At 39.4% G+C, this 27,096-nt stretch overlaps 1 protein-coding gene across 1 annotated transcript in view; it reads right to left on the minus strand.

The window, feature by feature from the left end:
* DENND4C (DENN domain containing 4C) overlaps positions 1 to 21,264 on the minus strand; it is a 52,026-nt gene extending 30,762 nt beyond the window's left edge. Inside the window, exons 1-11 of the mRNA XM_015825266.1 lie at positions 20,951 to 21,264; positions 17,898 to 18,150; positions 16,815 to 16,884; positions 15,204 to 15,373; positions 13,610 to 13,851; positions 13,355 to 13,421; positions 11,904 to 11,962; positions 10,746 to 10,890; positions 8,233 to 8,408; positions 1,613 to 1,713; positions 37 to 255 (exon numbers count right to left, since the gene is read on the minus strand). Of these exons, the coding sequence (XP_015680752.1) occupies positions 37 to 255; positions 1,613 to 1,713; positions 8,233 to 8,408; positions 10,746 to 10,890; positions 11,904 to 11,962; positions 13,355 to 13,421; positions 13,610 to 13,851; positions 15,204 to 15,373; positions 16,815 to 16,884; positions 17,898 to 18,150; positions 20,951 to 21,255 (1,807 nt within the window). The 5' untranslated portion in view covers positions 21,256 to 21,264. The remainder of the gene's footprint in view (positions 1 to 36; positions 256 to 1,612; positions 1,714 to 8,232; positions 8,409 to 10,745; positions 10,891 to 11,903; positions 11,963 to 13,354; positions 13,422 to 13,609; positions 13,852 to 15,203; positions 15,374 to 16,814; positions 16,885 to 17,897; positions 18,151 to 20,950) is intronic.
* Between the last annotated feature and the right edge of the window lie 5,832 nt (positions 21,265 to 27,096).

Genomic DNA, 27,096 nt, shown 5'->3' on the forward strand with positions numbered 1-27,096 from the left:
CACTGCCATATATTTCCATTTATCTCCCAATCTCACCTTGAAGGTCAAACAGGGAATCCACAGCAGTAGTTTTATTTGAAGGTGCTTGCGTGATTGGCTTAAGAAAAATTCTATACCCTTTTAAAATATAGGCCATAAAACGCAGGAAGGCTTCCTGAATCTCCATTTCGAATTGCGTCATCTTTTTCTGCCAGGAGAAATCTGCCTCTATTGGCTTCATCTCAACGGCAGAGCCTTCTTGGGTCTTTCTGTGAACTGGATTAGGCATACAGAATTAAGGAGACGTACATACTTAATTAAATGAGCATAGTCAAACAAACACCCACCACCAAAGAGACATTACAGAAGAAATGTTTGAAAAAGAATGAACTTGCAGGATCCTAGAAGGCACAATGCTTAGAATGCAGTATTCCTGGTTAACTCTGCACACAGCCTAGAGTTTGATCCTTACAGGCTCAAGGTTGACTCAGCCTTCCATCCTTCTGAGGTCAGTCAACTGAGGACCCAGATTGCTGGGAGCGATAGGCTGACATTGTAAACTGTCCAGAGAATGCTATAAAGCAGAGTTCCCCAACCTTTCGGGGTTGGCGGCCAGGAGCAGGGGGAGATGAGAAAGAAGGATGGTCTTGTCAGGAGGTGAACGCATGAGCATGCACATGTACGAACACCCATTGCTCATATGAGTGGGGCCACGAATGCCCATGATGCTTGCAGTGACGCTCGCATGAGTGGGGCCGCAAATGCCCACGACACTCACGCGAGTGTGGCTGTATGTGTGTGCACATGCATGCACACCAGCCAGCCACTCATGTGGCCCGGTGGCCAATAGGCCGCAGCCCGGTACTGGGCCGTGGCCCACAGGTTGGGGATCCCTGCTCTAAAGCACTAAGGGGCGGTACATAAGTCTAAGTGCTATTGCTATTTCTGTACTCTCAAAAGCATGCTTTGAAATCTGATGATTTCTACTACTGTACTAGGTATTTCAACTTCATAAAGACTGTGGTATATAAATTACTATATTCTACCTGTGATCCGTAGAAATAATGGCGTTTAGTAAAACAACATGGTTATTAATATTAAATCTCATCACTATGCTTCAAAAATTAAGCTTTTATATTTAATTAAATTTGTATTTGCATTAACACAGAAAAAATAGAAAAAAACATGAGAGGAAAAAAAGAAAAATTGAAATCTTTATCAGATGTATAAAAAATGACTTTACAAAGATATAAAACGGGGTGAGGCTTGGCTTGTGGGAAGGTTGCAGGGAAAATCGCAAATGGTGATTACATGATTGCTGCAACCATCAGTTGCATTATTAAATTGGCAGTTTATTAAACTGGCAGGTTACTTAGTTAACCGGAATAAAATTCATATACTTCCTATGGTTTCTCTGGAAATTTATAAAAATGGGGTTTTTCTGGTGTTTGAATTGTTTTAAACATCTTGGAATAATTCCCCCCCCCCCAAAAAAAGAGTTTATGGATGTAAATATTTTAAACTGCATATCTCTATCTCTGTCTCTATCTCAAAACAGTTTGTGGGAAAACAAAACAATTCACTGAATTTTCTTCTTTTCCAAAGATTAGTTCCTTTTAACCTCTTATTTTACCTAATGCAAGTTGTGGGTGCAATTTCCTTAACGTGCCAAGAAGGCTTTTACACGGCTTCTTAGGAAGCAGCTTCCAGTTCATACTCTTCTTATCATCTGATCTATACAACAGAAACAAAGGTACATATGTCAAAATGAGTAATGCATAACAATGTAACACTCAGCTTTTATTGCTTCCTGATATTGAAACAAGAACAGGAATAGGCATTTACCTTCTCCCACTAAAATTCCAAAACTCCTTTCATCGTTTTAATGCCAAGTGATTTGAATCAACTTTGGGGTTTCACTGATAAGCATTAAGAACCCTCTCAGCTGAATTTAGATTTCATTCCAAAACTATACCAACTTTTCTTTGAGTATTTTTATTTAGATAGGTTATTTCAATCAGTGAGTTTATCTTGAGATATCATTGCAGCATTATTGTGACAATGAATTTTGGGCCTCGTATGTCCAAACTTGAAATTATATCTGGTAACATGCAATATTTTTATTGAGTGTTTAGAGTTATAGTCAATGTTGAATGTAAGTGCTGCCTGTATAGAAAAAGTGGCTCAAATAATTAATTTTTCATGTACAGACATTGTTATGCAATGAAGTCTCAACAAAATGTTTTAAAACTGTTCAGGTTGAGCAAAGACGAATCAGTACATCATGCAAGTTAATTTTGCACTGTATGCAAAAAAAAAGTTGTATGCTGAAAAAAAATGCAGAGAATGACACAAAATGTGAAAAATAATGTTTACATCAGGACTTTTATTTATGATCCTGTATTGTAATTGCTTAGATCAGTAAAGTATAACATTTTATTCAGATCTAGAAGTCTCTTTCAGCTTTGCTTCAGTTCTTCAGCACATAGGAAAGAAAACCAAACAAAGGGAAAAAAAGTCATATTGAAATCGTTCTACATAATTTCTTACATAAATCAGCAACAGCCAACCTGCAATTTTTATGGCTCCTGTTGAGATTTAAGTAGCTCAGCATAATTTTCACAATTATGTGAGTTGAGAGTGGGAGAGTTAAAAATTCAACACTCATTGTAAGCCGGCTTACAGCTCACTTGGTCATTAGATCAAACAGATCTAAATATGAGAAATGGCCTTGCTCAAGACGATAGCATCATCAGTTTAAACCTGAGCTATCAAGATTTTGTACAAAAACCATGCTACTAGGATTAAAACCACAAGACTTCAAGACTTCAAACATACAGGTTTAGGCTTGTACATAAAGTTGAAGTAGTATAGTATTATCCAAATGTGTTTCGTTCTTAAATTTCTTTTTTTTCAGTGCATTAAAGTCTAACAGCACAGAAGCTTAAAACACACCATAAGCAGAACATTTCCAGTTCAAAATTCATCCTTACCAATGAATTAAGCTGCTTAGGCAAGTCAGTATCAGTCACTCTACTACAGAGATGATAAAAAGAATTTTGGAATAAACCAATACTGCTTTACTAATTGATTAGAGTTGAAATGAGTTGAAACAAACTTTCTCCTCCTAAAAACATAGTTATGTAACTCAAATCTCACTATATCAATGCAGACTTTTGTGCTGGATTTGGGTAATTATCCACAGAGTACCTCTTGTATAAATATACTTTGAAAAATATATTATTTCATACAATCTTGTAATTTTAATTTTCCTTATCAAACGTCAGACAAAGTAAATGGACAAATTGTATGTTTTACATGCCCCTTTTTATGAAACCAGAACATAGGAATCAATTCACACAGTCAGTTCTGCAATATAAAACCGTGTTTCTGAATGGACAGAACTTTACTTCTCCTTCTCACAATTGTCTGAGATGGAAAAAATCAGCATGTTTCACATGGAAGAATAAGGCTCAAGACAGCAATTACCATCAACTCTGTAATTTTAGCTTCTTTAAATAGCCTATTATCTTTTAATTCCACTTTACAATTTGCTGATTCCCTCTTGCAATGTATTATTGTGTAAAGTATATTTTATTCAGAGGATTTTGTTAAAAAAAATGACTGCATTTGTAAGCAATGCTAATTGTAGTTTATTGTAAGAGCTGGTAAATTGTCTTGCTGCTAAATAGCAAAAAAAACCAAAAACCAATATCAAACACAATTTCAACTACGAACAACAACATTTCATGAACTTTTAGTGTCATTTTATGAAATCTGTTAACCCTGTAAATCAGTTTAATCCACAATATGTTTTCTTTCAGCCAAAACACAAAACAACTGAGATGTTCCAACAAGAAAATGCTTTGGTTCAGCTGAACTATGACCCATATTAAAGTTAAAAAATTTAACTAAGCCACAGTGTTTAACTGAGTTTCTAAACCACAATGTTTCACTGAGTTTCTAAGCCACAGTCTAGTTGTTCCAAGTTCAAAATGAAACATGTTTTCCATTTGTGCATATCTGAAATGTAAACAAATCCATAGTCCCTTTTTAAAATCCAACTGGGTACAAACTGGAAGATTGCTTTACTACAAATCCATATTCTGGAGCTGATTTGGAGCCACCATAAGGACATAGCACAAGACAAACTAATTATAGTTTTTTGTCTAAAATTTGCAAGCCTCAGATATAACTACATTCTTACCAGTCTCATCCAGTATGACATGTAGTGAGATCTGAACGATCATAGTGTAATTTTTTCCAATCCTGTTATTAAACCTTAATATTTGAAGATTTGCAAGTAAAAATATTACTGATTTGATTACTATTTAACTTTTCAGCATGTACAAGTAATAGATTTGCCAAAGGACTGCAAGAATTCAAAATTTCCTGCTCCAGATTCACAGTGATATTTTCCTGATTTTTCCTCCACCCTTTCTCCTTGTTATTGTATGAAAACTCAGCACAAAGAAAGGAAATCAGCCACAAAAAATAGGGCCAAGGCTCACATTGATTCTGTAGTAGTATATAAACAATATGAACTAAGCTCAGAGGCTAAATCTGGCAAATCCTTGCTGTTTTTCTCTAGCAAAGCCTTATTGTTTTCCTAATGTGCAATCTCTATTGATTTTTATAAACCTGCTCTAATCAAATTCTAACATAAGATGGGACTTTTGATTTCCTTCTGGCAGAGTTGCCAAAAATATCACCAAGTATGTCACATGATACTGATGTCATTTGATTACTGAAATGTGAAACTACAGAAGGAAACAAGCACGTAGGGAAAGAATATTCCCCTTTTCAAAAGAGATTAGCTATAATCCTAGGGTTGTTCACATTTTACAGGAAGTATTCCTACAATAAGAAGGAGCAATTTCAGGCCCATACACACTGCCCCGATGCAGACAGATGATATTACCAGATGCAATTGTTTCCGTATTTAAAAACTTCCAATCTTTGCACAACTACCTCTTTGTGCAGATTCACTCAAATGCAAAATGTTTTGGACACAAACATTCCTTCCCTGCTATCCCTAATGTGGAGGAAAAGTATACCACAAACAAAAACCTCTTCCAATCCATAGAAATTCAGATGTGTTTTTTTTTTTAAGATAACAATTCCTCTAAAATAAAAAACTAAACTTCGTGCTATTAAATAAACATTTGTGTAATACTAGCATGTTTCCAGGGATAAAAGCTCAATAAAAACCCTCCCTTTTTATGACCCCGTAATCCTTAATTCGGGGGAGAGTAGGGGTGACTGGATGGAGCTGAGCATTTACTGGCTTGATGCTCTTCCTGACACTACTCGGAGTTCTCAGCAGATATTTTTTTCTTTGTACCCTAGGAGAGAAACATCTGCCGCTACCTAGGATTGAACTCTCAACCTTCTGAGTGGGAGGCGAGCGCCTTCAGCACTAGGCCACCACACCATTCTTTGTTGTTGTTAGTTGCGAAGTCGTGTCCGACCCATCGCGACCCCATGGAGAACGTTCCTCCAGGCCTTCCTGTCCTCTACCATCTTCTGGAGTCCGTTTAAGCTCACTCCTACTGCCTCAGTGACTCCATCCAGCCACCTCATTCTCTGTCGTCCCCTTCTTCTATTGCCCTCAATCTTTCCCAGCATCAGGCTCGTCTCCAGTGAATCCTTCCTTCTTGTTAGGTGGCCAAAGTACTTGAGTTTCAACTTCAGGATCTGGCCTTCTAAAGAGCAGTCAGGGTTGATCTCCTCTGGGACTGACTGGTTTGATCGCCTTGCAGTCCAGGGGACTCGCAGGAGTCTTCTCCAGGAACATTAAAAGGTGACTTAAAGATGTGGCATGCTTCCCACTGTTTCCAAAGGCTTTCTTCCTCTCCCTTCATTGCAACGTCATCTCCACCTTATTTTGAAGGTCCCTACTTACATTTAGGATGCGGTGGATTGCAAAGAGGCAGAAAACAGTTGAAAATTTTCATTTGTGTGAGTTGACTTTCATCCACACATCCTTTCTCACATCCAGGTCATAGTTGTCTCAAAGGGGCTTTTTTCCTTCAAAAGGCTACAGGACTTGCATCAGTTCTGATGGCAACCGCCCTCAGCACTGATGAAGCTTCTTGGAGGAGAAGTGAAATGTTTTCTTCTTCTTCCTCAAGGAAAAAAACAGTCCAGTTGCCTTTTGAAGAAAAAAAAAATTTCTTTGAGACATTCTTTCTCAGAACACATTTTACCACTTTTCTCTCAAAACTAATTCCCTAAGTCCGTTTGAATTTTTCTATCAAAGTTAGGAAGTTATGACTTTCCAGAAAGTGTTTTTTTCTTAGATCTCATTAGCTTAGTTAGCCTAGCCCCGTGGTAGGCAACCTCGGCTCTTTTATGACTCGTGGACTTCAACTCCCAGAATTCCTGAGCCAGCATGGCTAAGCATGGAAACCTCTCCCTTTCCCCTCAGCATGGCTGGCTCAGGAATTCTGGGAGTTGAAGTCCACGAGTCATAAAAGAGCCAAGGTTGCCTACCCCTGGGCCCTACCCAGGCGTTAGATAAGATGGGAGGATAGTCCATCATCACTTGATAAATTCTCCATCTCTGATTTACATCTTAGCCGAGCAACAAAGAATGACTTCACATTTACTGAATCGGTTAGAATTATGAGAACATCAAAAAAGCCACTAAAAATCCTTCCTTCTTAAGCAATATATTTTTATTTAGCTTTTCTTCTTTCGAAAGGCAGCATAGTGCTTCTCATGGGATGTCACTCGTAGTGGCCAAGATTCATCTTTTCTATGCCTATCAATTTTCAGCATTTTCTGATTTCTATCAGTTTTTCTACTGAAAAATACAGGACCCATAAGCACACATAGAAAAAGAACAGACACAGACACAAGCACGCACAGAGACGCACACACACTCTCTCGCCTCTACAATGTCAGTGAGGAGAAAATTCACCCAAGCTATCTGAGAAACAGCTCACTGAACTAGAAATGAAACAAAAAGTTACAATTGGTGGGGAAGTGAAGAGAAGCACACAAAAAACCCCACAAAGAGCTAGGCAACTCAGAGCAGAGAGAACACAGGTAGTCCTCATTTAATGACCACTCATTCAACGACCACCCATTACAACGGCACTAAACGAATGATACTTATGATGACTGGTTCTCAAAGTTCCTGCCAGTCATCCCAGCATCCCCATGATCACAGTCTGGGTGCTTGGCAACGAGCTCACACATACGACTGTTGCAGTGTCCTGCCGTCACGTGAAAACCATTTGTGACTGTTCCTGCCAGCTTCCCACAAAGAAATCAATGAGGAAGCTAGCAGGGAAGATTGGAAATCACTCCAATAAGTCGCCTACGAAGATTCTCAGTCACCCAGTTCATAGTTGCATCAAAAGTGGTTTTTATTTTTGAAAAGGCAACTGGACTGGTTTTTTGAGGAAAAAGAAGACGCTTCGCTTCCTATCCTGGAAGCTTCGTCAGTTGTATTGAATGCTGTGGCAGATTGAAGGACAGTTATTGGCAGTTGAGATTAGTTGGTGGGAGGGGGGGGAAATGATTGGTTCTGACAGGATGGTGGTGGGGGTGAGGAATAGAAAGATCGGGTTTCCCCTGCAGTCAACTGCTCTTAACACTCTCTGAGAGCCATTGTGGTTACTTGGGGTTTTATCTGTGACCTCAGGGTCACCTGAATCAGAGGTGTGGAGTCTTCTTGGATTCCAATAAGTTGCTTCCATTTTCTCCCACCTGGCAGTTGCCCCCCTCAGCTCCGTCATGCCTCATGAGCTACCCATGCATCCTTCCCTGTCTGGCAGCAGCCCCCCCCAAGTCATACTTATACCATGCTTCACGGGTACTCCTCTACCCAGCATCAGCCCTGCCTAGCCCAGCTGTGCTCATGCCACACCACTTACCCACTCAATCTTCCCCATCGGACAGCCTGCTTGCAAGCTACCTGGGACTCAATGACCTGTGATCCTCACTTTTAACGATAGCAACGATAGCCAGTACTCTGGTTGCTAAGCCATGTGGTCACACAATGCCACACCCTTACAACATAGTTTAGCAATGAAAATTTCACTCCCAATCACCGTCATTAACCGAGGATTACCTGTACTCGTGTAAACCGGAATGGGCCTTTGCGCTGTTTTAAATTTCACAGATGGGATAAAATGAGCAAAAGAAACACATTCAAATTTTGCACCAGTTACTTCAAAAGACATATATATATGAAGACAAAGGATATGAACAAAAAACTAAAAAAAAACAAACAACACTTACATGTACACCATGTTTGTGTCTAAATCAATGCAAACCACATCTTGTGGTGGCTCATACAGATCAAAATACCGTGAATCAACTCCAACTATAAATGGGACGGGAGCACTGAGCACTGTTGCCAGAGATAAAGGGCAGAGGGGGATGTAGGGACACTGCCACTGAAACGGAAAGATCATCTGAAGAAAAAAATGAAATGAAACCCATCAATTAAAAAGACAATGGAATCTAGGTAACACCAAACCATGTTAGTTAATGTGAATTTCAATTTCACAGCAGCTCCAACATTACACAATAAATCAATTGATCACGGCATAAATAAAATCTGAAATTATTATTTAATCCTTGTTTAGAGTGAACCATATACACAAATTATTTAGCTTGGCCGTGACTATCAAGCCTATTGTACAAAGACATCATTGTAAGCTCAAGTAATAGGTTTGAATAAGAATGACTATTTTCATATATCTAAATGCTATTTTGTAAGCCATTCCAGTCAAAAGTCACTTGTGCAAATGAAACAAATATAAGATACTAAGGTACATAATTCATAATGCTAGCAAAAAAAGTCTTTCTAATTATTTTGTAAGTATTTTATTCTAGGAGCACTTAAATTTATCACGTGCTGGACAACAATAACTTTAAAAGTTAAAGTTCTACCAAAAGACTAAGTGTATTTTTAATTCTATTGTGATGCACAGCATGCTTCCTGACCGCAAACTGTTTTGATGTATTCATTTTATTCTAACGCTACTAATACATTCAATCTGAATTTATATATAATCTCATTTGGATTATGGAACAGTATTTTTTATTTATTTTTATCTCTATAGCTGCCCATGTCAACAAGTATCTCTGGATGGCGTATATCATAAAATGTAAAAAATAAAAATAAATATATATGGCCACCAAGGAAAACTATATTGTACGTAAGATAAAGGAGATGAACCTCAAGGAATTGCTAACATCTTTCTCTGTAACATGCAATTTAAGAAAACAATGAAATATCATTCTTGAAAAAAATTAGGAGGGCAAAGATAATTAATCAGATTAAAAGGTATAATAGCAAAACAGGTTATTTCTGAATCTATCTTCTTGAAAATGCAGCTTGTGTATGTATTGAAAAAGCATATATATTTACTTCCTAATTGCATTTCAAACTAAATAAAATGGAAGCCCAAACTGTTACTTATATTAGTTCAGCACAAAAAGATGTCCTGTTTGTGATCACTGTATCCTATCAATCTTTCCAATGATAAAATAATAACAGAATTGTAAAAGCAAGCAAGTTTCTCTTCCCTAAAGGCTTGACCATAAGCTTCTGAGAATTGTAGGATTTCTGTAGAGCAGTGGTTCTCAACCTTTTTAATGCCGTGACCCCAACCGGTCATAAGTCGAGGACTAAACCGGTCGTAAGTCGAGGACTAAACTGGTTGTAAGTCGAGGACTACCCAACCGGTCGTAAGTCGAGGACTTTCCCTGCCCGGGAGCACCGCGCATGCGTGGTTCCGCCCCGTGCCGGCCGAGGCGTAGCTGGCAAGCGGCAGAGACGGAGCAGGCCGACCACCAGCTGGCCCACCCCAAAGGAGGTAAGGCACCCGCCAGAAAAGGGGAAAAAATGGCGGACAAAAAAAATGGTGGACAGCCTTGCTTGGCGACCCCCATGAAATGGTCGATCGACCCCAAATGGGGTCCCGACCCACAGGTTGAGAACCACTGCTGTAGAGAATCAGGAAGAAAATCTTGATGGAGATATGTTGCCTAAGCAAAGGGAGCTGAAGCGTTTTTAAGATGAGAACGAAATAACATTTGGAAGCAGGAGTATAAAGGAGAAAGGAATACAGTATAATCAGACTTGCAAGATTTTGTTATTATGGCCAATAACAATAAAAGAGCTTTTAGCATTCCTGTGAAGTTGATTTCCTGGTCTAGTCTACCTGATGGGGCTGTTATCTGCTGAGAAACACAGGGAATGAATAAAGGGGAAAAGTTACACTGTGGATATGGATTTGATCCAGAGAATTTGAAGAGTACCAAAATACTGTGTATCGTGGAAGGATTTGGGTTTTTTATTTTTTTTTTAATGACTTTAATCATCAAAAGGTCTCATTCTGAAAACTTACAGATGTGGAAAAAGAAAAAGAAAAATAGACCACCTATTGTTCTGATGCAATAGTTCCTTTGGGCATTAATTAATTATTTTGCAGCCAAAAGCTGTGAATTCACTTATACTATCCCAATAGAAAATCCTTGCAAGTTCATTTCCTGCTTAGGGAAATAAACAATTTAAATGACCAAGTGTGCCTCATCTTATTCACATAAACAAAATATATTTATTCTGTAATTTAAATATTTCATTCAGAAGTACAAGCAACTTTTTTTTCCCAGAAGGTCACGTTAAACAAAAGAAAAGAAAAAAATTAAGTGTTCAATGTTTGTGAAGCAAGACAACAAATAAGAAAGAATCAATCAGATAAAAGTTGGTAATCAAAAAATTCAAACGTATTAGCACTTACAGCAGCCACAGCTTCGGCAACTCCAGTCAGCACAGCTGGGCAGAGAGAATGTAGTAGAATCTTGCCTTCCAACAATACAAAGAGGAGTAAAGTAGCACAGTTTTCTGGTCCAAGGTTCATAAGCAGATTGCTGTAGTTTGCCCCACTACAATGAGATCAGGACACTGAGGACTGTATCATTCATTGCTCATTATGACAATAACAATAATAACTGATTAAATGTATATGTGATGATCTTTTGTGACCTTTGCCAAGCAAAGTCAAAGGGGAAGCTAGATTCACTTAACAACCATGTTACTAACTTAACAACTGCAGTGATTCATTTATCAACTAGGGCAGGGGTAGGCAACCTTGGCTCTTTTATGACTCGTGGACTTCAACTCCCAGAATTCCTGAGCCAGCATGGCTCAGCTTGGAAACCTCTCCCTTTTCCCTCAACATGGCTGGCTCAGGAATTCTGGGAGTTGAAGTCCACGAGTCATAAAAGAGCCAAGATTGCCTGCCCCTGAACTAGGGCAAGAAAGGAGCAACATTTGTAACAAATGTCTCACTCAGCAACAGAAATGTTGGGCTCAACTGTAGTCATAAGTTGAGGGCTACCTGCATTCCTCCCTCCTCCTATTTTATCAGGATTAAACTCTAAGGCAGGGGTCTTCAAACTTGGCCCTTTTATGACTTGTGGACTTCAACTCCCAGAATTCCTCAGCCAGCGTGCCTGGCTGAGGAATTCTGGGAGTTGAAGTCCACAAGTCAAAAAAGGGCCAAGTTTGAAGATTCCTGCTCTAAGTCCTCTTCCCACTTTTTAAAAGCATTCAAGCAAACCTGTTGTATTTGATATGTACATTTCATGTTTGGAAAAAGAAGACTGCTGTTTTAGATCCACTTTGATAATCTAAGAACTTTATGGGTTTTATTTTATTTCCTGTTAGAAATCAATGTGAAATTCCACTATGTTCAGTGACCCGGGGAAGTGGGGGGGAGGGAGGCATAGGTACATTACAAAAAAGAACTTGGAAACATATGCAGGTAAAATCTGAATAGCATGCATTAGCACATTGCTCATTTGCTGCTAAACAAATTATGGTTTACTTTGTGTAAATTGGCTCTTAATGTTTTAATTCAGCTGCATCTTTAAAATACTCCACTGACCATTATTACCTGAGTGGTAAAGGTGTACAGACTGGTTGAGACAATATTAATGCATCATGGGCTGACAGCTGTAAAAAGCAAATTATCAGTTATTTGGCAGTTTGAGAAAACTCACATCAAGCAAACTAACTAATCAGGCATTAAATTAAATAATTAATCACATTAGCCCATGAAATGTGCATTATCTACAACTATTTGCACGGGGAACAGACATTACTAGATAGGCCGGGCTCACCAGCTGTGAAATTTGCATTTCCAGTCCTCTGGCACTTCACATACATAATTGTAAAAACTTTCACAGTATTTCTGTAAGGTGGTTTGACACAACTGCTTTCCTACAGTACCATGAAGTGGCAGCAAGGGATTGGGAAGAATAAGAATAGGAAACATTAGATCAACTGCCTCACTCCAATAGGATTGGCCTGCTCCACTTGCTCCAGAAGGGGCATGCTACGGACCATATCGGTCAAGGGGGGGGGGCTAGGAGAAGAGCCTTTTCTGCCAAGGCCCCATCCTCTGGACTTTCCAAAAGGGCCTGAAAATCTGGTTCTGTTGATTGATTGGCTTGGGGATCCAATGAGGCCGTCCCATTCTGAAAATGGTTATAGACGAAGAAGATCCCGCCTCCACCTGGTTTATATATTGGTACCTTTCTTACCTAGAGGGTTTTTTTGGGTTAATTTTCAATGCTTTAATTTTTTAATGTTTCTAATATTCTAATTTGTTATATGATGTTGTTTTAGGATTTTGTAAGCTGTCCAGAGTCATTCGACAGTGAGATGGGCAACATATAAATTTAATAATTAAATAAGCCACTAGCATTTTATAAATCACAGAATTCTCAGTTTATGCACCACTTTTGAGTTGCACTATTTCAAACATGGATAGTTCTCTGAGAAATTGAAACAATGCAACCTGTCAGTTCCTATTTCTAATTCCAGTGCTGTTCATTACAATATGGATGTTCCACAGAGAACTAAATAGTGAGGTATTTTTAGGAATAGTTTGATCTGGTACATGGAAAACAAAGAAGGCTGGATCTGTACATTTGTTGCTCACTATGTAAGGAAACTAGTATAACATTCTTCATGATCCCTCAAGTGTATGGCAAAGTGGAGCAAGTAAAAAGAACATGGTGTCTATACACCTAGTGAACAGCTTGAAAATTTATAGGAACAATACTCAGGAAATAAGATGGTCCTAACAGCCATGGTGGCACAGTGGTGAGAATGCAGTATTGCAGGATAATTCTGCCGACTGCCAGCAGTTCAATTCTCACCGGCTCAAGATTGACTCAGCCTTTCATCCTTCCAAGATTGGTAAAATGAGGACCCAGATGGTTGGGGGCAATATGCTGACTCTGTAAACCGCTTAGAGAGGGCCGTAAAGCACAGTGAAGCAATATATAAGTCTAAGTGCTATTGATAGTATTATTAAACTGTATCAAATTTCTAACTTACCTGCACAAGGATTCTTGGTCTTTGTGGTGAAGGGAAAGGTATGTTGTGCATAAAGTGAGATATGTGCCTGTAAAGAAATTTTGTACAGTACCTCAAACATTTTGTACAGTACCTCATTTTTGTACAGTACCTCAATTTTGTACAGTACCTCAAACATTTAAGTTTTAAAGTACAGTCATCAAGAACAGCATCCAGTGAGATTTACATAAAATAACCATGGAAATGGGAAGATATTTTGAGGTATCTGTCACTTACTTTTCAATTGGAAGAGGATGAGGACCAGACACAGACAGCTTATAGATAAACATTAGAAATTTTCGGAAGGCTTCAAAGAAAGGCCAGTGTGACAGAAGGCAGATGCATTTGTTGGAATTTATAGATTTGGAGGTAACTTTTTTTCTCCCTACAGCTGTCAGAAGGCCAAGCTGCATGTGTTGTTTTTCATTTAATAACTCTTGTGAATAAGGCTCATAAAACTGGATAGCTGCACCATATACCTAGAGTAAAAAAAGGGGAAGGGGGAGTAGGAATGGCATTACAGCTACAGAAATTGGGCAAAACTAACAACACATAATGAATTTGATCAACTAAAAATGAAAGAAAAAGAATATTTCCCTACTCTTGAGTCTTCCACACAACCAACTAGATATTATCAAAAACCTAACACACTAACAATATAAATATAATTGTGGCATTTTATATCATTAATGACTTATGGTTTGTGATAATACCTAGCTTCCTCAGAGATGGAAAGTTCATTAGCATCCAAGCATCTAGTAGACTGTAACTCATTTTTATTTGGGCTATAATTTAATGGCCTAGTTAAGTAAAATATTAAACCTTGATTCACATATTTTAATCTTTTTGTTAGAATATTTGTTACCATATTTAGAGGCAGCTGTGCTTTATCAGTTATGGTAAGATACACAAAGAGATGAAATGTTCTGATTATCTCCTCTAACTCCTGCACCATGAGTTTTAGACAGATTTCAAGGTTTTAGTGAAGGCTTTCAAATGTTTAAAAGTGACAATGTTACAAACATCCACTGAGAATTATTTAACCACTATATAAATTAAAGATTTTTCTATCCAAAATGTTATCAGTAAAAGAAAAGTATAAGCAACAAACAAGTAGTTCTTGCTTACCAAATGTTTTGTTCAGCAACTGTTTGAAGTTACAACAGTGCTGAAAAACTGACTTTAGGAACAATGTCCGCTTTATAACTTTCACAGTAGTCCTCAGGCCCATGATCTCCATTACACTTGTGTTTTGTCCTGTGACTGATCTTTCCCCCCCCTTGCAGGATGGAGAGATTGGAGAGGGAGGGATTACAAGAATCTAAGCAGGAGAATACACTGGGCTGTTTGAGTGGTGTGCTCAGGGCTGCCCGCATCACTGCATTACTTTTAATGTGTATTCCCCATTGTGTGCCTGCTTACTCTCTTTTAACCCCTTCCTCTCCAATGAGTGTAAATACAAAAATTAATTCCCTTCTTGCCAATTATCCCAGTGCTTAGGTGAGCATTCCAAGGTGCGGCTAAGTAGGGAAAAGGAAAACACAACTGTGGCCATATGATTTCCCACTCAGCATGTCTTCACTTACAACAGTTCCAATTGTAGTTGCTAAATGAGGACTACCGGTAGCTGCAAACACAAAGGAGCTAACCCAGAAGTTCATTTGTTGCATTTTTAGATTTGTATTCCTAAATGCTCTAAGGTGTAACAAGACAGAAGGCATGGCGTGTGTGTGTATTTGTTTCCAGTTTAAAAATAAATATTATGGGATAAAATAATATTTTTATTTATAATAATACGTAAAGGCAAAATATTACTCTTCTCAAAACATACTTTTTCTGCAGTGGAGCCAGTCAAAACAAATGTTGAGAATACAGGTAGTGGATATTTTGTTTGAGGATCCCAGCATTCAATGGTAGCTCCCATTGGAAGACAGAAGAGAGGTACAGATTCAGACAAGGGGAATGACTCATAGTCATCTTCTGGATATCGGAATATTAAACCTTTAAGGCATGAAAATAAACAAATAAGTACATTGTCCACACACAACTGAATGTTGTTCCTTCTGTTCTCAATGCTGACTTAATAAAAATGCTAAAGAATACAGAAGCTAAATACTATATGGTATAAAATTAAATTTAAGAACACTCCCCTCATCTTTCAGCAATTCACCCCAAAGACTCCTCTGAGTATCAAGTGATTTGCTGAATGGTCTGGACCAGTGGTGGCGAACCTATGGCACGGATGCCAGAGGCGGCACTCAGAGCCCACTCTGTGGGCATGCACGCCATTGCCCCAGCCCCGCTACCCCCCTGGCCCCCTTCTCACCAGCAGCCCCCCCAGAGGAAAGTCGCTCCGGGTGCAGCCTGCGCAGAGCAGCGCAGCCAAGGACATGGCAGCTGGGCAGTGGAGACAAGACTCTGCCCTCACGCCCCGTCGCATACGGATGCTGCGGGGCGCGGACAGAGGGCGTGGCCACCATGATGCTGCTGGGCCACCTGGGCGATCTGCTGTGGTGGGCTGTGGAGCTGGTGAGTGGCCCTGTGGGCAGGAGACGTGGGGACGGGGCAGGGGCGAGGCGGTTTTTGGGCACTCGGTCTCTAAAAGGTTCGCCATCACTGGTCTGGACTATGGTGCAAGGAACTGAAGCACAGTGAGGCATCTCCTCAAAGAACACATCCTCTATGTGCAAAGCTATGACTACTGCCAGATTTAAAGTTTAAAACAATGTGAGTATATATCCCTATCAAATTGTTTAAGCTTTCTATTAAAAGGGTTCCAACCTAGTGATTCTTGTTCCATTGTTATCAAGTAAGAAAGGACTACCATGTTGTAGTGCATAGTTGGTATAATCCTATCAACATGATGAGTAAGACAGCAATTCTTCAATATATGTCATTATCCTTAAATATATACAAACCTATCAATCTATTCACTTCAGATTTGGGGCAGAATTCTGACCTACGGTTGGGATGAAAGTGCCATGTTTAACCAAAACCCACTTTTCCTCTTATTTCTTGAAATCTTGACTATTCTCCCTCATTTCACTGCAGTGACTTTCTACACAGCAAGAGATGTTCAACATAAGGAGATTTAATTTCCAACTAGTTTCTTTTGTACATTTTGTTTTGCTTCAAATACTATATACAAAACAGTGTTAGAATGATAAGGCTCATCATCATGCAATTCACGACTGATAAATATATATAATGGAAGGAGAACATAAACTGTTCTGAACTTTTTCATAATGATAATGTATTAAAAAACTATTTTTAAGGATCCTCATCTAAGGATCACCTTAGATGAGTCAAATAGATTGATGAATGTTCTTTGATCAAGCAATTTCAGTTCACTATTTAACAGGCAAGTTTAATGTACTATAAAATACCCTCTTAATATTAATATCTCCTAATATATTGCAATTTATAAAAATAAATACTTTACCAGCTTTATATGCAATTGAGTTGGAAGCTGGAACTGACTTCTTATAACAGAGGTATACACTGGAACCCCACTGTAATGAACAAATTAGAAACATTTTCCATTAACACAGGAATTATTTTATTTTTAATCCTTCTAATGCTAAAGGCAATAATCTTTTAAAGATCTTGCTCACAATACAGAATCACATAATATTTGCAACATTAATTACAACCTAAATAAAACACAGATTTTTGATTCTGCTATTATTAGAGGTTAAGCAAATAAACTTGATATTTGCTAATATTTCCCTCCTATAAGGTAGTAAATGTTTTTCATGGAATACTACAGAGACATATATGTTAATATATGAAAGGCAGTGTTTTCTCTTGTTTCATTCCTAAACAATTTAGCTCTAATTTTCCACCTTCCCATTTTAAAAATGCATTGCTTGGTATTAAGGCAAGCTTTAATGCAAGCTTGCAGACCAAACTGCAATCTTCAGTTGGCTTGATTCATGTAATGCTCTAATGTGGATTTGGAAAATCTTGAATAAATTATGGCCCACAATGAATAAATGTAAGCAGATAAGTAGTATGCATGAGGGTTAAGGTTAAGAATGGAGAAACACACAGGTTCAAGTCTCCGGTCAAACATGCAATTGGGTCAGTAATTGTCTTTCAGCCTTACAAACCTAACAAAACTGTTGTGTGCATAAAGAGCTCAAAAGGAGAATATAAATATGCAGTAAGAATGTAGGTAGGCACATGTCCCATAAATATATAGAGATATTAATTTTCACTCAGTAACCCAATTCGTATATGTTACAAATATAAAGGCCAATCTTTTTTCTTTCATAAACCAGCAGTCTTCAATACATACTTTTTCTCCCACCAAAAAAGTAATAGTTGTCTATCTCACAGATTTTGGTAACAATAGTTTAGCAACAAAAAAAAAAAACATGCAAAGCTATGGAAACTAAAGTGATACAAACTGAATTCAGACTTAAATACAGTTTTTACATGTTTTTTTAATCTGTTCCAAATTTTTCACCCCACACCCTTTGCTTTCTGAATAGCAACTTTTCGAATAACACATTATTCTCACCATGCCGCAATTTAAATTCTTATCAACTTTGCAGAAAGTATGAGGAGGGGTTTCTCCTTTACTAGTTACGATAACACATATGTCGGTAACAGCCAAGGAGTTTTGAGGTCGCACTGGAAGAGCCCTCCGAAAGGTGATAAAGATTCGCTGGGAAGTGGCTGAGCTGTTATTGACATTTGCACAGCGGCCATAGGGAGTAGCCTGGATCACCTCACAATCTTGCTTTAAAACCTCCTTCCCATCGTATAAAACGCTGCAGGTAAGAGGAAATAACACACATAGGATCATTTCACAGACATAATATCAAAACTGTTATTCAATAAACTGTTCGGTTATTCTTCTCTCATACAAAGCAGCCGGCCCCAAGACGAGGTACACTGGAAAAACCCCAAGTGCGTATTAGACCAGCAGATAAAACTTTCTGGTTAAAAGATTTTTAAATTGAAGAAAAAAGGCATATGATCCTTTTACGTAAAGCAAGGGAGTTGGATTAAACCAGAAGTGAGCCAGGTTCAAAACTTCCTCCAGTTAGGAAAGCTTACTGTGAGACTTTAGGAAAGTCATAATAGGTAATGTTTGACTTACCACAATTCACTTACCGTAATCATGGCTTCAATTAACGATGACCATCCAATGACCATCACAAAATGTCTCAGACCCTCCCCCCACGGTCACATGATTGCAATCTAGGTGCTTGGCAACCTGTTCACACTTATGACCAGTTGCCAAGCTCTCCATGATCATGTGATCACTATTTGCAATCTTCTCTGCCAGCTTCCCCAGAAAGTCACTGGGGAAGCTAGCAGGGAAGGTTGCAAACATCTGCTGTTGCTGCTGCAGGCTGAGCTAATTCTTTCTCATCTCTGGGGATTGGCTGAAAGAACTCTGTGCCAAAGGAATTCAACTCTGTGTGAGGTACCAAATGTTAAAATTGCGGTTGTTGAGTGAAACAATCACATCTCTCTTAAAGACAGCTTTGCTCAACAACCAAGATTCCAGTTCTAATTGTGGTTCTAAGTCGAGAAATACCCGTCCTTCATAGCCCAACTTATTTCAAACAGCTGTTATTATGAGAAAAAGAGAGTTCCTAAAGGGAAGGCAGATTATAAATCTAATAATAATTAGATACAAGGTTTGGGACTGCAATTCCCAAATTCTCAGACCATGTTGGTTTAGAATCTGGGAGTGGTAATCTCAAATCATCTAGAGGCTACAAAGCTGGGGAAGGCTAGTCCAAAGTTTTATCAATTTTCCCATCTCTTTGCTCTCTTTTAATGCTTTAATATGTGCAACATCTTCTTTATCTACTTTGCAATACTATACTTATCAACATAAAAGACTAGTAGCCCATTAGGTATAAACCAATTAATACAACATGAGGTCTGTTAAAGGACTTCTAAATTATTTCTTTTAAAGTGAACAATTAAAATGCAGAATAGATCATGATCCCAAACATTATAGTTAATACTACAAAAAAAGTCTCAAAATGTTTTAAGTAATATTTATCACAAAATAGCACATGTTTAGCAATAGTATTGTTCTATTTATCATGTGGTGGCACTGACAAAAATTGGGCACATAACATGGCCATTGTTGTACATATACTAATGTCCATGAATGCTATTATGCCTGTATACGATTCAGTTAAACAAGTACCTGTAATTTCACATTTTTAAAAATTGATTTGCAATGACAAGCATAGATAAAGCTATTAATTAATACAAAATCATATCTGATATTATTAGCTAGACTAGAACCAGAGGTTTCACAACAACTTTTTGTTACGGTGTTGCAATTGTATTGTTTTACCATTTAAGTTCAAAAACACCGTGGCTCAAAATCCTAAATAATTCTATACTGATGGTAGAAACCATCCACAACTATAAATAAATCACTATGTCACCATAGTCCACCTATACTAAGCCTAATATATTACTGTTATGTTATGACATATTTATTATCATGTGTATATAGGGCATATCCTTGTCCATATGTTCTGTGTATGTATTTTCCCCCCAATTAAAATACTTTATACAGGTTGATATTGTGTTCCCCCGAAAAATTATTATTTTTTGCCTCCAAAAGAGGCACCAGTTCTTATTTGGGGGGGGGGGTGGGTTCTTTTCCACTCACCTCGCAGTGGTGGTACCAACAGCCCCGCTCAGCCAGCCCACTTCTTCTGCGGCCGAAGGAGCAGCTTCATTCTGCAGCTGAGAATGGAGCTCCGGCCTGCATTTCGCAGTCAGAAGCCTTTCCGGAAAGGCCTCTGAAGCTGAGAACTGAGCTACAGATTGAATCCATAGCTCGGTTTTCGGCTGCAGAGGCCTCTGGAAAGGCCTCTGACTGCGAAACGCAGACTGGAGCTCCATTCTCAGCTGCAGAATGAAGTTGCTCCTGTGGCCGCAGAAGAAGTGGACCGGCGAGGTGAGGCAAGCGTCGATCCATGGGAGGCCTGGCTGCAACGGTAAGCTCCATCCCCCACCTCCACCCTAGCTTGATTTTTAGGCTTTTGCCTCACCCCAAAACTAGGGCTTATTTTGGGGGAAGGGTTTATATTAGGCCCACCCCCAAAAAGCAAGCTAGGGCTTATTTTCCGGACAGGTCTTACTTTTGGGGAAACACGGTATATAGCAATTACTGTTCACAGCATATTAAAGTTTGGGGGTGGAGGGGTCGGAAATCAGCTATCATCTCTTACTAATTGCTTTCTTTTTGCCCAATTATTATAGATTGTAGGCTACCTAAAATTCAAAACTAAAGCCACTGGTATGCTCACATCAGAATATTTTTATGAACTTTGTGTATTATAGAGAGATGAATGACCAAATGAATACTAGACATATCAAAAGTCATTTATAAGATCAGCCATCCAATTGGCTTCAAAATAAGGACTCAGAATAAACTATACAGCACATCATTCATAAATATATACACAATACAAGCTAAATAACTAATTAACTTAGTTTCTTACCAACTGCTTCTAACAACTTTAACAGATCCTTTCTCCCTTCATGACAATATTGATGCCCACAAATATTTAAACGTCAACTCACCCAATATCAGTAAGAGGTGGTTTTTCCCTGCTTCTCTTGTAGCAAAGAAAAAGCTCTGGACTTTTAAGACTTCCATAGTTCAAATTGGCCTGAAGTCCTGTGGGAGTTGCTTCTACACAAGTATATCCCTCAGGAACAGTTTCACCTGCTGACTTGATGATCACAGCAAGTTCAGTGATTGGCGCCTTTGGACCAAAAGACTTGGTTTCAGAGCGATTTCCCTCTTGATCTAGAAGTGCTGACGTATCCGTGAGACCTGCCACTACAAAGTAATCAACCACTCTTGGCCCTTTATCTTCTCTCATTGTTATGTTTAGGATTCCTGCCAAAAAAAAAGTTAATTTCAATTATCTTATCAAGTTGGTAATGCATAATGAAGTAAAACCTAAGTTATCCATCACTACTCAAACATGCAAATTGACTTAGGTGTCCTTTGCCTTCAAAAGCTTTAATAAAAGTCACGATTATTAAAAACGCATACAAAAATTCATGGCTATAAAAAGCTCAATAGGTTTCAAGCACTAGTTAAAGTAATGGAGGAAACATCATGCACACATCCAACATCTAATCAAGAACCAGTCATGTAACCCTTTTCAACTTGAAGTAAGATTAAAATACAACAATGCACCTAGCTAAAAGAATGAATATACATTTCCAGTAATTATTAAAAATATTAAAATGTCTCAGTTTCTTCAGGGGAAAGTTTATCGTACTGTGTAAGTCAATGCGCTCTCCTTTACTAATGCAATTCTTGGGCAAGTTAAAAACCGCCTTTGTGTATAGCAGAGTCAAAACACATAGCACTGAATAAGAAAAGCAAATTAAGTCCTACAAATTGTGATGATGATTATTTATACACACATATAGCCACACAGGAACATCACAACATGAAAACGTTTTATGTAAAAGGAGCAAATATCTGTCAATCTAGAATAAATCCTTCTAATTAGAAGAAAAGCCTTGATAAATATTAAATTACTTAAAATACAAGATCTACTGTTCACAAGACCAGTGGTATTTCTTTGCCCTATCTTTATTTAAAACATACAATATGATTGTACTATCAAAGTGTTATTAAGCATTGCTAATTCTGCCCATAGCGTGACAAGTAGGGATAACTATCTGAAATTTCAAGTGTACATTCCAGGGACTTCTAAGCTTCCTCTTCTTACAAATCAATGAAGGCAACATCCATGCACAACAAATATCTCGTATTTTCTTCTGTTACGAGTGTAGAACCATTTTCTGCTTTAACAGAGTAAGAATGGAGCACTCCCACCCTCCTTCCTTACCACAGGGATCTCCAACCTTTCTGAGTTGGCGGCCCAGTGGGAGAGGGAGGGGCAGGCTCCTTACGTGTGCATACGCAAACATGAATGTGGTCACATGTGCGTGTGCATGCACAAATAGACCACAAGCAGGCACACCACGCAACCGGAGCTGCAAGCATGTGCCCGAGGCTCTCAGCAAAGCCGGTGCCTGTGTGAGGTTTGTGGTACTGCCTCCGGGCTCGCAGCGATGCTACCACAGGTGTGAGAATCGCACCGCCGCCCGTGTAAGGCTTGCACCATGGCCCACAGCGATGCCACCACCAGTGTGAGGCTTACGCTGTGGCCTGCCTGCCGCTTGTGGTGCTACTGCCGCCCACACAAGGTTTGTGGCAACGCCACCACCCACATATTAGTGGTGGTGCCGCTATCCGCACAACACTCGCAGCAAAGGTGGCACATGTGTGCATTGCCCAACTACTCACACGGCCTGGTGTCCAAGGCCCGGTAGTGGGCCGTGGCCCATAGGTTGGGGACCTCTGCATTATCACATTACCTGTCTGCTCAAGGGCTGAACACCCTGCTTAGATTTTGGCTTCCTCTTGTCCCTTTTTGAAACAGCTGCATGCTGAAGGAATTCATCTCAGTGTCTGCTTAGATTGTGGCAATCCTGGCAGGCACAAGGATGAAAGCCCCGAGACAAAATGGAGTCCTTTTGCAGGCAACAGTAGCAGCTTGTAATATTCCCTGCTGGCTTCCCCACTGACTTTATGGGGAAGCCAGCAAAGAAGATGGCAAATGGCAATCACATGATTGTGGGGCACTCGGCAGCTGGTCATAATTGTGAAGAGGTTGCAAAGCACCCACCTCATGATCATATTTTGTGATTGTGACATTTTGCAACAATTGGAAGTGTTGTAGAGGCAGTAAAGAACCTTTTCAAAGGCCATTATTAATTAGAACTGCCATTAATTGTAAGTCAAGGATTACCTGTCAAACGGAGATACTCTGAATCTCATTCTTATGTTTTCCCCTTCCCTCTGGGTAACACTCTTTTTCCTTCCTCTGTTTGCTCTTACTTTCACTTGGCTGAGGCTAAAAACAAATTGCTCTTTTCTGGTCAGCTGGGTAGTACATTGTCTACAATCTCACTCAAGAATTCTGGAAATATTCTTTTTGTAAAATGGTTTACATTCTTCATGTGTGTCATACATCTATGGCTCAAATTTTTATCGTTTTCCAAAATCCAGTATGCAAGAACTCAAATCTGTAATATCAGCAGGTCTAACACAAGGGTGATGATTTGAGGATAGCTTTCAGTCTTACTGAAAAACTACCAAAAGTAGATACAGTATTTCTACAAAATATTGGGATGACAGAGGCTAGCCCAGGGGTAGGCAACCTTGGCTCTTTTACGACTTGTAGACTTCAACTCCCAGAATTCCTGAGCCAGCTTGGCTGGCTCAGGAATTCTGGGAGTTGAAGTCCACAAGTCATAAAAGAGCCAAGGTTGCCTACCCCTGGGCTAGGATGTACAGTATAGAGAATTCCTAAAGTTACCTCTCCTTCTTTTATTCCATTTTTAAAAATGGGGGGGGGAGTGCTTCTGTACAGAGCAAAGGAAGAAAAATCTGCAGGTGGAAAAATCCTCAAAGTCAGATTTCTGTTTTTTTCAGGCATTGGGAAAGAATTTCCTTCCCCCTATTTTGCAATCTCACTTTTGCCTCATTTAATAAAAAAGTTAAAAAAAAAAAGTGGTAGTCAGGAAAACATTGCAGAGAAAACACCATGTGAAAGATGAGAGCAAGGGGAGTGTATTGTAGTTAGTTAGAACCATTGCATAAGACAGCAAATATCTTAAGCACTTTCAAGTAGTTTAAGTGACAAAATCAAACACCACCCACTTTCAATATTATCGGGGAAAATACTGTAAAGAAGAACTGTAATACTGAAAGTGGGTAGTGGTGGCAATTTGCTTCTATTGCTGAAAGTAGTAATATTGTAATCTAGGGAAAAGTTGGGTCCAGTCACACATCTGCTAATGGTGCAAATGACTTCTATATTCTTTAAAGAAATGACTTGTAGGAATATATTGTAAAAGAGTTTCCAATCTCCACTGACACTTCATCATATAGAAATCTTTTTTACAATCTCTCACAGTCCATGAATGTCCTATGGATGGCTAGGGGAACATCCCAAATAGACTATGGGTGCCCAAAGAATTGCACAGGGGAGAAGGTGCTTGAGCAATTAATTATAACACAGCCTATGTCAGTGGTGGCGAACCTATGGCACGCGTGCCAGAGACGGCACTCAGAGCCCTCTCTGTGGGCATGCGCACCATGCCCCGGAGATGGCAACCGTCCCTCTTCAACCAGCCGCCCGCTAACTCGCCAAAGTCCTACATGGCCGGATGCATCCCAGCATGACTGGTTTCCCTCCCCCCCCATCCCATCTCTCCTGGCCTCGCATGCTCTCCTTTTCCCAGGCACGACCCACTGCATCACCTTCTTAGCTGTCGGCCGGCCAGCCAGCTCAGAGGCAGCTTCTCTAAACTGTTGGCGGCGGGCTGCAGAGCGCCAGAGTGTGCCGGTCGAGGGGCCAGCAGGCTGTGGCTGCTGATGGACACTGTCGGCCCCCATGCACTCGCTGGCCTCTGTGTGCGGAGGCCAATGGTGTCAGGCAGCAGCCGCCCCGGCCCCTGCCTTGCTTTGCCCTGCAACAATGGCACCCCCGCCCTGCCTCATCTTGTCTCACCTCACCTTGCAGGATGAGCCTCCTGCCCACCGCCCCATCTTCCAGAGACCCCCTGGATCTCCCCCAACCCTGCCCGGCCCCCACAGGCATTCCTCCCCACAAGCAACATCAAGGTGATCACGCTCACCTTGGCCACACCCACCCAGTCTACCATGACCACAGCCATGCCCACCTGGCACCCGATGATAAATAAGTGGGTTTTGGGTTGCAGTTTGGGCACTCGGTCTCTAAAAAGTTCGCCATCACTGGCCTATGTACTCCTAAACAGTGCAAAAATTCAGAAACAATATATAATTGGATATTGCTGCCATTATTATTTCACTCTTGAAATACCAGATACCAGAATGATTTATCATCAGAGTAATTCCTATAATAGTGCTACAATATGTAAATGTGAATGAAAAAAGTTATAATAGCATATATACAATTTATTTTAAAAAGTAATTCCCAAGTGCATTTAAAATTGCACTTTTTCCTCTGCATGCTAAATCGTAATGCAATTACATCAGCATGTATCTGGTTCCACATTATCAAGCCCACTAATAAACATTAAAAGAAAGAGCAAGGTATCATAGATTTTGCTCTTTTATTCCCTAAATAAAGTGACTGCCAATATTTTATGATGTTGCTGGTTGGCACACCAGACTCTTTATAATTGTAAAGAAGTGATACTTCCTCTCAATCAAGTTTTAAACATTTCATGTGAGATTATCTTCTTCTTTCAGTACGCTACCTTTAGGGAAATACCACTGCCATGACTGAAAATGTTGGCAACTAATTTTATTAGCAGGATATGGGAATTAAATTTTTCATTAAATGATCTAGTCCAGTGATGGCGAACCTTTTAGAGACTGAGTGCCCAAACTGCAACCCAAAACCCACTTATGCATTGTCGAGTGCCGGATGGGTGTGGCTCACTGGGTGGGCGTGGCCCGTTGGGTGGGCATGGCTACGGTGGTAATGGCAGACTGGGTGGGACTAAAAATTTCAATCAATCAATTCCAACTTTGCAAGATCTTTTTTTCCCCACGAGAAGTTGAAATTGACTGATTGAACCTTTTTTTTTTTTTTTGCACATGGCGGCGGCGGTCTAAAGTGAAAAGGTTTTATAAAACCCAGCTGAAGGCCTAGGACTGGGGTGACGGCGCGCGTGCCCACAGAGAAAGCTCTGAGTGCCGTCTCTGGCACCCGTGCCATAGGTTCGCCACCACTGATCTAGTCGCTACTCTAATGAAAACACCTGGTGCTTGTGGAAAATAATGAAAAGAATCGATATGATCCTTCTTCAAGATACTATACTTAATTTGAGTTTCTCAAATTGCAGAATTTTACCCCAATACCAAAATAATTTCCCCACAAGATTATCTATTAACTGTTACACAAAAAATACAATTTCTATTAATTTTAGCTTACTGAACTTCTCACTGCAATGTATCAGAAACGTTAGCACTCCCCAAGCTGCCCCTCAAAATGAATTTGTTCATAGGGCATCCCCTATGTTCATTATAACTACCAACAAGCTTATTATCCCTAATTAACATAATTTCATAAACACTAACAGGGTCAACACCTGTTATGGTATTCAATGATGCAGCCTCAGAAGAAATAATCAATACTCAATTTCATCCACCTGACCCATTCTACAAAAAAGATTAATATTCATTACTATATAAAATTAATATCAAGGCTGGAAGCCTTAACAAATCAAAGGGGGTTTGATTTAATCAATTTTCCCTCTCCTTCAGCTAGCTATGCTAACTAATACTTGCTTTAGAATATCTTAGCTAGGACAGGAAATAGTAGTAGAGAATATAAGGAAAGGAAGAAATGCCCCCCAAAATTGTTCTGCCCACTTCTTATAATGAACAGGTCCCATTAGATCCATTTGTCTTAGCAAGTGGAAGGAATCTCTTGATAGAATGACAACTTTGGATTTAATCCCTACCATATTAGGGATTTTGCTGGGAAGAAGGAACTGAATTTTCCCTTTTTATGTATAAAAGTTAAACACATTAAAATTAGCAGTTGAGTAAGAGTTACAGCACAGGACAACAGTAGTATCAGATAACGATATCACATTACAACTTTAATTGTATCATTTTCATTTCAGCAAATCCACCA

This window comes from Protobothrops mucrosquamatus, unplaced genomic scaffold (genome assembly GCF_001527695.2).
Source record: "Protobothrops mucrosquamatus isolate PMUCROS unplaced genomic scaffold, P.Mucros_1.0 scaffold2579, whole genome shotgun sequence".
Taxonomy (NCBI): Eukaryota; Metazoa; Chordata; class Lepidosauria; order Squamata; family Viperidae; genus Protobothrops; species Protobothrops mucrosquamatus.